Source organism: Aythya marila (genome assembly GCF_965140915.1).
Source record: "Aythya marila genome assembly, chromosome: 19".
Classification (NCBI taxonomy): Eukaryota; Metazoa; Chordata; class Aves; order Anseriformes; family Anatidae; genus Aythya; species Aythya marila.
In genome coordinates this window covers 11,405,987-11,420,312 of record NC_139060.1, presented here as the reverse complement: position 1 = coordinate 11,420,312, position 14,326 = coordinate 11,405,987, and the positions used below count along the sequence as shown (strand labels likewise).

General features: G+C 56.8%; 1 protein-coding gene across 3 annotated transcripts in view; it reads right to left on the bottom strand.

Annotated features, from left to right (window-relative positions):
- MVB12B (multivesicular body subunit 12B) overlaps positions 1–13,631 on the bottom strand; it is a 63,613-nt gene extending 49,982 nt beyond the window's left edge. The window contains exons 1-4 of one of the 3 annotated variants that reach the window (XM_082775826.1): positions 13,214–13,265; positions 8,630–8,716; positions 7,457–7,579; positions 2,959–3,066 (exon numbers count right to left, since the gene is read on the bottom strand). In XM_082775826.1, the coding sequence (XP_082631952.1) occupies positions 2,959–3,066; positions 7,457–7,570 (222 nt within the window). In that variant the 5' untranslated portion in view covers positions 7,571–7,579; positions 8,630–8,716; positions 13,214–13,265. Of the gene's footprint in view, positions 1–2,958; positions 3,067–7,456; positions 7,580–8,629; positions 8,717–13,213; positions 13,448–13,597 lie in introns of those variants that run through there. The other 2 variants (XM_082775827.1, XM_082775825.1) reach the window with 2 other exon arrangements.
- Between the last annotated feature and the right edge of the window lie 695 nt (positions 13,632–14,326).

Genomic DNA, 14,326 nt, shown 5'->3' with positions numbered 1-14,326 from the left:
CTAACTCTTCCTTTTTGAAAGCACGGCAGCTCAGGGTACCAGCTCCACCACCCCACCCGCTACACAGGTAACTTCACTGCTCGCTGCAAGAGGAGCTCGACACTTCTGCGACAGCGATGGCAGAAAGCACTGCGGGAAGAGGATTCTTGCAGACACAGCCAGAGTCATTACATGCATTAGCTAATTAGTACTGAACAGACACAGTTCTAGCTCCAAGCTCAGGCGTGCTCCAGAAGAGCAGGCCATTTGGAAGGAAGAGCTTCATTTAGAGTCCATATGAATTCTGATCTGATGCCTTGCCCTGTTAATCAAGGCTTGAAGAGCTAAAAATACAATTCAGAACGACAGCCTCCACGATTGTTTAGAGACCAGATTTTCTTTGCAGTTCTCGTTAAATCCAACATTGCTCCCAGTAATCTGCATTCACGTGTTGAAGAAAAAGCCCTACACTTCAGATACTACACAGCCTTTACAAACAGAAATGCAACACAGAAAAATTAAGATTTCACCCTAAGCCATCACACTTGCCAGTGTGTTTTACTGTTACTTGTTTCCAGGTACCTCCCTGATAGGTATTTTTTGTCTGGCAGACAAACTATTTCATGCGTATCTCTACTCTCTGGTTATTATTCTGAGCTATTTGAAAACACATTTGAATTTGTAGCCTTTGAACTAAGGGGAGATCAGGCTGGAGTTGACTTTGAGGTTCTGCGTTTCACAGTCAGCTCCTTGCCCCCAGGCCTGCAGCCCTGACAACCAGCACACACATGGCTTGTGTCCCCAGCTCACACCAAGCAACCGAGGCTGGGCAGCCCCCGGCTGCCTCCATCCCTCTGTCTGTGAGATGCACCATTCCAGGTCTCCTAGATGTGACATTTAAATACCCAAAACATCCTTATAAATTGCCAAATATTTTAAGCTGTTGAGAACAATTGTTCTGATAATGGGGCACTGCAGGCTGTCCCCATTGTAAACCAGGTAACCATGCTGCATTCACTCTGCTAACATGTTCTTCTAGCTGAGTCGTTCCCACCGTTCTGTAAAAAAAAAAAACAAAAACAAGAAAAAAAAAACAAACCAACACAAACACCCCATGCGTAAAGCCTGCAGCCCAAAGAGCAGCAACACCTGCAGGTCCAGGTGAGCCAGTGCTCTGCTACCTGGGGGCCCCAGGCTGGGCGCAGCCCATCGCAGCCCTGCATGGCTGGGGCAGACCGAGGAGATGGAAAGCTCTGCTGGGCTGCTCTGCACCAGGAAAAAAAAAGCCGCTCATCTGCCCCCCCTCCTCCCAGGCCACACAACCTGCATTTCCAAGCTTCCTGCAGGCGGGCGACCAGGAGTGCTGGTCAGCTGCGTGCTCCTGGGGGGCTGGCAGGCTCGCTGCACCATCTACCCCGCATCTCTGCCTCACAGACAGGCCCCAAGCACACACAAAACCTACAGCCTTGAGCAGCGTGAGCTGCACCTTCTGCTGAGTTTGGATAGAGGAGTGTCCTCAGGACAGAACCCACTCATGGGTGTGAGCAGGCTGACAAACCTCAGGAAACCCACCGCCCGAAGAGAGGGAGCTCCCTGCCACCCGTGGTCCCCCCACAGCTCAGCCCGCGGCTGCTGCCCGGAGCCCAGCAGCACCCACCCGGCACAGGCTGTGAGACAGCCCCTGCGTGGGGCACGGCCGCTTGCACCGCTCCTCGCACATGCGTCTGCTGTGCAGCTGAGACCCCCCCCTCGATCCCCCCCCCTTTAATTCACTTCTCATAAATACGAAGAACATATTCCCGTGCCATGCTGAGCAGATGATTCATGCCAAAGCCCAACAGGCACTGACTGGGGGGATTTACGCTGTCTCCAGTAGCCAGTAGTTGCTACTATCCCATAATTATTTCTGACAACCTTGCATTTAAGGTAGCCGCAGATAAACTTAATACCCAAATGATCACAAATCTTTCTGTTTAGTACCCTTCCTACCTATTCTGGTGCTATTATTCCTGCTGCTGCAGGTACTAAAGGCTAAAAAACCAGGTACTGTCCATCCACCCGAGGAAGCAGTATTTCCCGTGGCTCTGGAGCTTCATTTTAATCTGGAGAAAGTGGAAGGAATAAAGGGCAAATGCTGGAAATAGGCAGGCCCTTGTTTTTCCTGGCAAGATCTGCGATCAGCCTCCAAAGTCACGGCCGCTTTTCCGTTCCCATTGTTGGTAAAAGCACGAAATGGTACCGCCATACCCTTGACAATTGCGTCACTGTGAATATCCAGAATACCAAGAAAAGCAGAAATACCCACTAGATGGAGTGCATTCATTGTAGAATTAAATAGCTCCTCCAGAAAAGAGGAAGTTTTCACACTACCCTCAACTGAAAAATTAAATGAACACAGCAGAAGGCGTCAGGCTCTCACTGCACATGGTCTCCCCCCTTCCACAGGAGATGTGGGCAGACATAAGCTCATTTCTGATCACTGGCAGTTGTTTAATAGCCATACTAGAAGACTGCAAATATAGGGTGGTGTAAGCACAACGTAGACAAATTTTCAAGAATGAACACAAAAAATAAGGAAAAATGTAATCCTGCAAGAAGACAGGTGTGATTCCCCTGGACTCAGAAACTAACATTTCCTTTGTCAACATTATCTGCAGCATTTATTTCTCTGCGTAATTAGAGCTAGAAATCTAACAGGATTTGGAACATGCAGCACCCATTGCTAGTGTAAGGGGGGTGCTGAAATGTAAACACTCACTCTTCTGCTGGTTTTGTTACAGATTTCACCAGTGGTTTCCTTCCATGAAGAACATAAACAAAACACAAATATCTGGCCATTGCAGTTTGCCTCTTTAGTCACCAAAACACAGTTAAATGCCTGCTTGAATTATAACTGGCTCAATAAAATGAATCATCTTGTGGGTAAGAACATAGCAGGCACAGATACAAATCATGCAGACACTCAGCAAACGGACTTACATTTTCTTTTGAAAATGATCTTGTGAAGCACAGGTATCGCGTGACCTTGGATTTAAATAAGCCATCTTTCCAGAGGTCAGCATCCAAGCCATCTGCTGTTTGTGCAACCTGGAAAGAAGAGACAGAGGGAGAGAGGAGACATGTGAGCCAAGATAAAGTTAATATATGTGCAGGACTACTTCTTCAGACCTCTTCTAATTAACAGCAGCCTGAACTCTCACAGCATCTCATTATTTCTTCACAAGGTGCAGTGTAAAGAACTTCCAAGAGGAGGTATAAAAAAAGTTCTAAAAGTGCTGCCGCTTGGGAGTCCATTGATTAAAGATGCTCTGACAAAAGCTGTTCTAATGAGGAAACAGCAACTTGGCTGCAGTCTCCAAACAATAGTTAGGAACAGTCAGCACATGGAGGCATGCGTTACCGCCACAGGTGCAGGGGCACACAGCAAGGAGGGCTCCATCCCAACAAAGCCCACGGCCGTCTGCAGAGCGATGGCCCCGGGGCTGACCAGGAGCCACAGCCACTTCTCCTGACGAAGGCCAGAACAAGAAATACTCCCACAAAAATCTTTAAGCCTTTCCTTGTGATTTCACACGATTTAAACTGGATTAAAAAGTCACTTCAAAGGAGTGGTGACACTACAACAGTTACAGCAGAGAGGCAACTCCAAGCCCTTGTGCCAGTCACCCTACCGCCCGACTGGGGCTGCTGCACCAGAGCACCTGCATTTCGCTCCCTTGGGAAGATGAAAAACTCGGGTACGCCGCTTTCATACCTCAATTTCCCTTCCTCTTATGAAGGCTTTGCCCTGCACACACAGCAGAGCTCTGGAGCAGACCCATCGGCACAGGGCACAGCCCCTGCTCTCGCGGCACAAGAGGGTGCATCTGCTGCCTTCCCCCGACCCACAGCTGAACGGCAGGAAGGCTCCAGCACGGGCGTGCACAAGCTGGCACCTCTGCCTTCCCAGAGGAGAGAGCCTGGCAGTGTTATGCCCTGACTCAGCACTGAAAAAATCCTCAAAAAGCAATAACAGAAAAAAAATAAAAACCACATCACAAACCCTTATAGGCAACTACCCTGCAATTCTAACGCCTCAAATCTCAAAGCGGTTGAAGTTAGCTTCCCAGCCAGTCACCGCGCACAGCACTCCTCTTTGGGAAGGTGCTGGGGCTCCCTCCCTGCAGCCCTGCTCCGGCGTCCCCCCGGGAGGGCATCCCTGCAGAGCTGGGGCCTGAGCCCGAGCTCCTCCGGCACCTCCCTGCCCAGCCAACCCGCTGCCCACCACCAGCGCCGTGCAGCGCACCCCGAGCCGCTCCTCCCGCAGGGTGCTTGGGGCAATGCAGGCAGCAAAACAGAAAGCAGCCAGGGCTGAGACCTCACCAGCTCCCACGGGCACGCCAGGCAAAGCCATGCCTGCTGCTGCTGAAACGCAACACTTGCAGGCGCTATCCCCAGCGATTAATCTGAACGCTGTGGCTCCGCACCATCCTGCTGAAGCCTCTTTCCAAGCCTGGAGAATGTAAGCATGCATTAACTTGTCAGAAAACTCACAGGGAAAGAAAACAGAGTAATATAAACAGGAAATGTCTTACATCATCTGCTAGGCTCCTGCAGGCAAGGAGGATCCCCACCACCCCTGGAAGCAGAACTGTGCCCAAGCTGCATGAGGGAAACGTGCCCACGGTGGGGTAACGCGAGAGGGGAAGGATGTGGAGAGACTGCAGCAGGCCTGTCCCAGCAGGACGGGTGCTGAGCAACCCCAGCCCACGTCTTCCCTGCTTCGGTAAGGTGTGAGGAACGTGCAGGATGGTGGAGATGGTGCCCAACACCCTGGCCTTACCGAGGGAGCAGCGGGGGTGGTACTCCCAGATCTGGGCTGGCTCCAGTGTGGCTGCTCCAAACTTCTTCCCACCCCCTTGTCTGCAACGACCACCAAAAGCAGGCAGGAATCCCAGCATTCACACACTGCAGACGTGTGAAGCGTAGGCACAAGCTCTTCCAGGTCACAGCCCATGCCCTGCTGTCAGGAGCTGTCTGGGCCCAGAGGACCAGGAGGGGTACGGACAGAGAACGAGAGCAGAGGGGGCAGAGATGGGCTGCAGAGGGAAAGGGAATGTGGAGCTGAACAGCCAGGTGCCTGCCCGCCTGGCACGGCGCCTTGCCAAGCACAAGGGAAGGTCGTTCTCAGAGCTGAAGACGTTCCTCAAGTGCACGCCACAACCAGCTGGACACAGAGGAGCGGCACGCGGTACAGAAGGCGTCTCCCAGCCGGCTCCTCCAGCCGCGCAGCGCCCTGCACCGGCATGCTGCTACTGGCAGCCCTGGGCCAGCTCTTCTGGCAAGCAGGCTCGCTGAACTGCCTGCCCCCCGGCAGGGGCTGCCCCCACCCCTGCCCCGGCACCGCAGCCCCAGAGCAACCCGCAGCGCCGAGCTGGCCGCGAGCCTGCAGCGCGGGAACCACACCTCCCTCCTGTCCCCAGCCCTCCGCCCACCTCTCCTCCCTTTCCTCCCCACCTCTGGGCTCAGTCCTGCCAGTTTGGGCAGATTTTCAGGAATCTACATTCAGACACATTCCATGCGTGTTGGCAAAATCTGGTCCTTGGTGCTTCAGCAATTAAAAGATCTGGAGAAACCTTGAGCCTGGTACTGCTCCGGTCCACACGATGCCCACGTCTCTGAACCTGCTACAGCCTTCGCCCTCCGCATTCAGAAGAGCGCTTCTGCATGCTTGGTTTTGTGCCCTGAGATACTCCAGGCCGGGTTCCAGAGAGGTCGTGGGGAGGTGGTGCCCCCACACCCCACGTGCGGCTGACTTGTGCAGAGGAGCCCCTGCCCAGACATCCAGGCAAGAGGGGCACAGCCCCGCGTTCACCCGCCCCAGGGGCTGGGCACCAGGACGTGTTGTGACCCCTGGTGCAGCCACACCACAGCAGGCGCTGTGCAGTGGAAGGACACCGAAGGCAGTTCCTGGGGGCCCAGCACAGCCCCAGGCACAGAGCCACGCTGCGGCTTCGCCACACGCACGGCTGAAGGAGGAAACGTGTGGAAGCCACGCATCAGGTAAAGAAACTGCAGCCAGCAAACACCACCGCTGGCGACAGCAGGGACCACTGGCCCCAGGTCAAAAGAGCTCCTTGTAAACGCAAAGCAAAACAGAAAAATCAGAGAAAAGGCAGCCTCCGCTCTGTGCCCCCTAGGAGAGAGCAACCCACATTCACAAGCATTATTACAACACCGCTGTAATTGGATTAAGCCACAGGAAGAATCTTTTATCTTGTTTAGTTTAAACTGTGCTAGTGCTAAAGTTCCCTATTAAACCTCAGACAGGCTATCTGGGGTGAGCAGCTCTCTGCCCAGCCATTTAGGCAGAATGCAATTCTGTTATCACAACTCTCACATTGTCCCATGCTCCTTTATCAGGGCAAGCAGCTAATTACACAGCCTGGCTCACACAGGTAATCAGCACTCAGAAAAATGCAGTAAATGCAAAAACCCCTCCAGGTCTCTCAGGAGCCTTTTCTCACACACACACACACACGGACACACCGCCCCTTATTTCAGCCTGATCCCTTTTCTTCCTTCTCACACCATACAGGGCATCCTGCACAGTGATCCAGATCAGGGCATCCTGCACAATGATCCAGCGATTGTACGTGACCCAGAGCTGTAAATGTGTGAGCAAAGCCGCAGTCCATGGGTTTCCACGCTCAGCTCCACAAGCTGTGTGACACTGAAAACCCAAGGTGTGACATAGAGCAGCTGGAGGATACACAAAAAGGGACCACATCTTCCCAAGCAGTACTCTGCAAGGTCAGCATTTCATGATGTTTCACTGTTTGGGACGCTCACTTTATAGGCAAAAAACCAATCATGTTGGTGGCTATACAGCAACCAGTCCAGGGAACAAGCAGTCGTTACGCTGTGTCCTCCATCCACCCATTCCCATGTTCATCTCTACTGTATCCAGCTGCCTTCTCCTGCTGCCCAGCCTCCTGCCAACGCTTAATTTAGAGGTTTGCATTCTGTCCATCAAAATTGCCCTTGCAATTTCAGCTGGTTGTGAAGCTATTTGCTTCCCAATCTGGAGCTTCTCATCATTATCGTGCAGTGCTGATGTGTGGGATTAAACAGCTGATGTGGGATCCATTTATTCAGAGATGTAATTTGCGCGATACTTAGGAATCCTTCAGGATGGATGTTACTAGGATCAGTAAATTTACTTGCCACGGTGGCCAGCTGTTTCTGCAAACCTCTCCTCCAGGTAATTATGCTCCTCTTGGAGCACAGATGAAGTGGCATGACTGCACCCACAAACCTCCACTGAGCAAATGCACTGCTAAGTACCTTGGGCTGAGAGGTGGGCAGCTGGTTACCAAATTACTTCTTCAAACCCGTCTGATGGCAAGCCCTCTGTGGAAGAGATGCTGCTCCCAGCAAAGCCTCATTAATGCAGGACCAAAGCAGTAGCGACAGCAGCTGAAACAGCTCTACTTACTACATCATAACCTGTCGGTGCGCGGTTCCGGGATGCAACCACACTGACGCCCGTGATGGGATCCATCGGCAGGTCAGGCAACGCATCGGAGAGGTCTCGCACTTCAGGCATCATGGACTGATCCTGGAAGAAAGGCACAGCATTAAAGGGCTGCTGGGCAGCGCACCGCAGCGGCACAGAGAGCACCGAGAGCCTGCGTGCGTGCATGCCACAGTGCTTGTGCTGAAACACCACAGACTGCCAAGTTAAACACAGGATTAGGCCAGACACACCTTCTGCACCTTCATTTGCTTTTGATAAGAAGGTATGTTTGTGCAATGCCCAACAGGTCTGGAATTTGGGCCAGCAGCCTCTTCTGAGATTAACTTCACTGTTTCCAGGACATTTAGCATGGGCTGGTCTCCATTTACCAGTGATGGGAAAACCCAAGTTCATCCCTTCCCCCCCACATAAAGAGCAAATTTCATCCCCCAGTCAGGCTGGTTGAAGCAGCTCTGCCATTTTAAGCAGCAAGAAAACTGCTGGTAATGGCTTCGTTACGAGGTTCCCCATCCAACACAGGCATCGGGCACAGCGAGGGCTCCCCGGCGAGGCAGCAGTCTCACCGCACCCTCCTGAATGCGACCGCCTTCACGTAGCAGCACAGATGTATCTGGCACTATATGCAAATCTCTGCTTGCTGCAGGGAGCGGAGCGCCAGGGGAGCACACGAAGCAACACAGGACGGTCTGATGCAAAGCAGACAGAGGCCTGAGCATCCTCCAGGAACAAGGGAGAAGAGCACTGAATGCTTCAGGGGAAAGAGCCGCAAAGAGGGAGAGAAGCGGGTGAAACCAACCCATGTGGAGAGATGCTGCTACTGGAAGCAGGGGGAGAGGACAAGAGAGCTGCCAAAATAGCTCACTGAGGAGGAGGAGGAGGAAAGGTGCCACTGCCTCAGCAAGTGGTCTCCTGCAGAGGCCGGCAGCCAGAGCCAGACCTCTCAGGCTCTCGGGAAGGACTGCCCCAGGACACTGCCCCCATGCACCTGCAGACAGAAGGGCAGCACCGTGTGTGGAGGCACACCGCCGCGAGCAGCCAGACAAGCTGAGAACCACAGCTACCTCATCCAGTTCCCTCTTAAGAGCAATGAAACCCAGCGCTTCGAGGCCACGGAGATGGCCAGTTACTTACTGCTCCTAGAAAAGGCAGAGGTGAGTGCTGGTGCCAGTAGGACCTGGGTTTTACACTTCACAATGCCCAGTCTGAACAAACATCGTGCTGCAGGCGACAAGAAAAGAGCAAGTCTGGGCCCTGTATAAATAACAATGGCACACAAACAAGCAGACTGCCTGAAGTGACCAAAACAAAGGAAACAAGTGCTCGAAATGACGGAAATGCCACTGCCAACGACCCAAATCGAGGACAGAGCTTTGCTTCAGCGCCTGGTAAGCATCCAGCACGCAGGCAGCCAGCTGAAGCAGGCCCACTCTTACCCACACGATTTAAGCTTCCAAAGCACAACTAGAAGGGCACCCTGACCCCTACCTGCTCACCCCCGTCCCCTCACCGCAGCCTTCGCGTTGTCAGGGCCAGCAGAGAACAAAGGGCTGTGCAGCTAACAAAGCCACTGGGTGCTGCTCAGACAAAGCCAGCCCTGCTGCACGTCCGCACTGTGCCCATGAGCTCCTCAAAAAACCTCGCAAATAATGCAGAAACTGCCTAAACCGAGCAGAACTCGGCAAACTTAACGTGACTGTAATAAAGAACTTGCAATGTGTTCTTCATACGAATGCACGTCTTCCCACGTCGCTCACGACAATTTGGTGACTTGCTGTTACACAGCAGGAGCTGGGGGGTGACGGGTGCCGACAGCGGCTTCTGTTGGACCGCTCAGAGCCGCGGTTCAGGTAAGCGATGGCAGTCCCCAGTGCGCCACGGAACGGCACGCAACACGCCTCAGGGCTGGGGGGCTGCGCGGGGCGCTGAGGACGGGGAGGGCTCGGCCACCCCGCCCGGCCCAGCCCGGAGCTGCCCTCGGCCCAGGGAAGAAAGGCACCTCTGTCGCAGGGCCTCTCGCGGGCCGGACGCACGGCACGGCAGGGGGAGGGGAGAGGAAGCCGCATCAATCCGCACTTTGTCAGGGCTCACACAAAGCCCCTGCACGGCGGAAACAGCGGAGGCCGCGCACGGAGGCGTGGGGCTTCCTGCCGGGGTGCGGGATGGGCAGCGGGCACGGCAGCGCGGGTTCGGCCACCGAGGGTCCCTGGGTGGTACCAAGGATGCCTCTGGAACAGACACGGAGCGGCAGCAACCGGTCTGTGCACCCAGACCAACGTTATTCTGAGCTCTACACGGGTCAAAGAGGAGTTTCCGGCTGGGCAATCACACCAACAGCAGCTACATCTCACATCCCCCTCAGGGTGCTTGCTGCAAGTTTGGTTTCTTTTCTAGCATGCCTTTGAACTTAAAAATAATAGAAAAACCAAACAGTGAAAGAACAAATTAAATCGAGGAGACGGATTCTATAAATACTCCTATCAGACAGCTTGTTATTTTAACGAAGTTCTCTTTAAACAACATAAGTTTGACCCACACGCCTGCCTAGCACCGTGGTGGCTGGGAACTCAGAGCAGCTGACCAGGGAACAGCCCGTCACATCCCACGCTCAGCTCTGCTCCTGAGCTCTCTGAGGGCCTCTGCTGCTCCTCCTGCCGCATGGTTGTGCTGGGAACAGCCCACAACAATCACAAGAGCATTCCTCCCCTCAGCTGGGAGCATGCTCCCTGGAGGTTCTCAGCTGCAGGGCCACATCCAGCTCCCAGCACCGAGGGGATGCCGGGCACGAGCCCCGGGACAGGACGTAACGCCAGCCCCGCCGGGACTGCTCACACGAAGCCTGCAGGGAGAGGCCGTGCCTGCCCCGCACCGCTGCACGCATCCCACCAGCACCGGTCCCACATGCAGGGCAGAGCAGGATGCCTGCAGGACGAGGCACGAGGATGCAGAGCTTTCGGCTGCAGCGCTGCCAGCTTCGCTCTGAACACCTCTGGCAGTCTCGAGCCGGCTGTGGCACAGGGGGCAGGAGGTGTGGGGCTCCTGGGCAGCCTGATCCCAGCTGCACGATGGGGCTCGCAGCAGCTACTGGGGAAGCCCTGCGCTGGCCAGCACGGCGGGAGATGGACCAGCAGAGAGGCAGGTACAGGGGTACAGGCTCTGTGCCCTGCCAGGCCGGTGGGAACAGCACCCACGCTCTCGGCAAGCTCTGCGCAGGGCTTCAGACTGCTGCAGGTCAGCAGAGCCTCATCTTCCTCGTGGCGGCCCGAGAACGCAGGCAGACTCCCTCTCCAGAGCAGCAGGCAGGAATATCAGAAACTGACCTTCCTGGAACAAATGCCAGCAAAACCAGCCCAGCCCACCAGCGAAGCCAGCGCTCCTGCTCCAAGCCCAGCAGCAGGCGCCCTGCAGGCAGCGGGCACCGGGCAGGCTCCGCGCAGAGCAGCTGACCGGGTGTCCACGAGTCTCGGTGCCGGGAAACCCTCAGCCCATGGAGCAGAGGCCTCACAGGCGAGGCAGGGGAAGTGGCCTTCTGCCTGGCCCTCCTGCCACCCAGCCGCACGGCAAACAGGCACGGCGCGGAGAGCAGAGGGGGCGCAGACAGCACAGCCCTGGGATCGCCTGTTTCCATCCTTTCTGCATTCTCTCACTCTTGCTAGCTCATCTCTGATTTTATTAGTTTATCCTAGGCACACTTTTCTACTGGCTTCACTGTCCATTTAGAGCGTTACAGGACGGTGACCTGACCACATGCACTACTGAGCTTTGGCTGGGACGCAGGCGTAACAAAGGAACACAGTTTTAGAGACAAAAGTGTTATTTTGAGTTTGTACAGCGCTCTCCCCTCTTGGTGTTTCTTTTCAACAAGTGAGGCAAGCCCAGGAGCCAGTGGCAGGTGAACAGATCTGGGGACATATCTGCCATAGAAACTCCAGCAAAGCAGGCCAAGTCCTGAAGTTAAACCGCAGAGGACTTCCTACAGAGCAGAAAACCATAAGCTAAGGCAAAACTGAAAAAAATAAATCAACTACCCAAGTTCCTGCACTCTGCAGGAAATAATCCTATCAAACCAGAGCAGACGCTGCCGAAACACTCATCCACGTGCTCGGGTTATCACTGCCTCATCTTGTGAAGGAGGCGGGTACCGCCAGCACAGCACGGACGGCACCGAGGTTACCCCGGGGCTCTCCTCCGCACACCCGGTCCCCCCACCGGGGCTGCCAACCCCCGGGAACAGGACACAGCCCCTGCTGGGCTGCTATTTCTGCTGCCGAAGCACAACTGTTTGAGCCAGAACAGAAACAGGAGACCGCGGCAGGACATGCAGCTGGGACCCCCAAGGCCTCGGTGTCAGCTCTCACCAAACGGAGGCACGTCCGGGACCGTCCCCACACCGACCCCCACCCCCCGCCAGCCTCCCCCCGCAGCTGGGGAAGTGCCGCAGCTCCTCACCGACCCCAGAGGAAACAGGAACCCCAGCACAGGGTGAGCGAAACCCAGCGCTCGCATTGCTTCACAGCAGATGGGCAGTCACTTGCGAGGAGTGTCCTATTTCAAACCAAAATAGATTTCCAAATGCAGATGACCTTCTACCGGGGTAGCAAAATTTAAATGACATTCAGTTTGCTTATTTCTGTCTTGGTACCTGTGCGGACAAGTCCCCGGCAGCCACAGCGCCTTAAACCTTGGGACTCACTTAGAGAAGCAGGCACTGCAGAACTGGAACATTTTGTATTTATCTTCACACCTCCAGCAGCTCAAACGAAGCCTTCTTCCCAGTACACCGACAAAATACAATAGGCAAAGCAGAGAGTTACAGGGACGACACTGAACCGCACCGCTAACCTGCCACGGGACACGACAGGCTCCACCAAGCTTTGTGTTTGCGCGCTCTCACTGGGTTTAAAATAAAAACAGGATGGAGAAATGTAAATTTTAACGTGACCAGCTGAACTCCTGAAGCCCAGCTCTCCCATTGCAGCTGAGGACCCAGCTGGAGCTGTAGCGACCAGTCCGCGAGCATCCCAACTCAGGGAAGGCCGAGCAAACACTAACGCTCTGTGGATCTTTGAGAACCCTTCCAGAAACCAGTGAAAACTCCTAAGCACCGGCAGGGTAAGAGGTGAGCAAACAAAACTTGGGCAGCTCAGCCTCCCCTTTCTGGCTCGTTCAGCAAAGACACACAGCGCGTGTTCGTCACCTCCAGCTGAGCAGAAACCTCCGAGCAGGGCTGAGGGAGGAAAAAGAGCAATCGAGCACATCCACGCCACGAACACCTGCAGCAAAGACCGAGAGAAAGGCAGCACTGGGGGGATTTTCTGTAACCAGCCGCACAACGCCCGCAGCGAGCTGTTCGCTAGGCCACGGCTCCAGGACTCGGCCAGACCCCCGGCCGCCGAGGCTGCGGCCCCCGGGAGCCCCCAGCGGCCCGGCCCCGCCGCAGGCGGCGCCCCCAGCTCGGGACACCGACACCGACACCGCCCCGCGCCCGCCGGCCCCGCGCGGGGAGCGACCCCCGGGGGCGGGCACCCGGCCCCGGCGGCACCCGGGGGCTTCGCGGCGGGCCCGGCCCCACGCGCGGAGCTCCGGGAGGGGACGGGAGGGGACGGCCGGGCCCCGCCGGGCCCCGCCGCGCCGCCCCGGGCCCCGCGGGCGCTGGCAGGGCCGGGCCCGGTCCCGCAGCCCCGGCCCGGCCGCGCCGAGGCCCCGGGGACACTTAACTGTTGCCCGCGCGGCGGGCGGCGGCTCGCGGCTCCCCCGGCGCAGGCAGAAGCAGCTCCTCATCGCCCGGCGGGGCGGCGCGGGGCGGCGCGGGGCGGCCCGGCGGGAGGAGCGGCGGGGGGGGGGGGGGAGCGGCCTGCGCGGCCGGGCGGAGCGGCGCGGGGCGGGGAGCGGCGGCGGCCGGGGCCTCGCCCGGCGGGGCTGGGGGCCGGGGGCCCGGGCCCGGGCTGCGGAGCGGCGGGGCCGCAGCACGGCGCAGCTCGGCCGCGCCCCGCTCCCCGCTCCCCGCCGCCGCCGCCGCCGCGCACGCCCAGGCCCCGGCCCCCGCCCCCGCGCCCCCCGGCCCCGGCAGCCCCCGGCCCGGAGGAGCCGCCCCGCACTCACCGGCGCGGCCTCCACGCAGCGCCCGACGCGAGGCCGGCACCGGAGGCAAAGCCCGGCCCGGGGCCGCGCCCGCCGCCACACCCACGGCGGGGCCGAGCGGGGACGGGGTCGGGGTCCCGCGGGGAGCAGCCCCGGACCCGGCCCTCGAGCGGTGCCCCCGCCGCACGGACCGGGGAGCGCGGGGCAAAACCCGAAACTTCGCCAAGCCAACGCCGCGCCTGGGTTGCGCTGCGGTGGAAACCTCTGAGGAGCTTCTGCCGCTCTCACCGAACCGCGAGGCTGGGCCCCTGAGCTCCTGGAAGGCAGGGGACGACCGGAGGAAAAAGCAGAGAGCTGTAGCTCCTGAACTCCTCGTCCTAAACCAAGCTGCATCTTGGACAGTGGCAGCAGCTGTTGTAGGCTAAGGAAGAGCAAACTGCACCCGACTGAGCTCGTTCTCTTCTTGAGAGGACAGCTTGCGGTGGCTAGGGGACAAGCAGTTCTGGGAGCCTCCCTAGCTTCGGTGATATATTTGATTCTACCGCTCACCAAGGCCCAAAAATCAAACTAAGCAGGCACAGTCCAGAGAGTTAAGGGTTTGACAGGGCAGCTGGACAACCAGAAGCCATCAGAGGCCCGCTCACAGCACAGAAGACACCTTGAACAGAGGTGTTGTAGAGTTCTGGTTCTGCACATTATCACCACATTCCAGCGATGAAATGAGAGCACAGTTGCTAAATTAGCAGACGA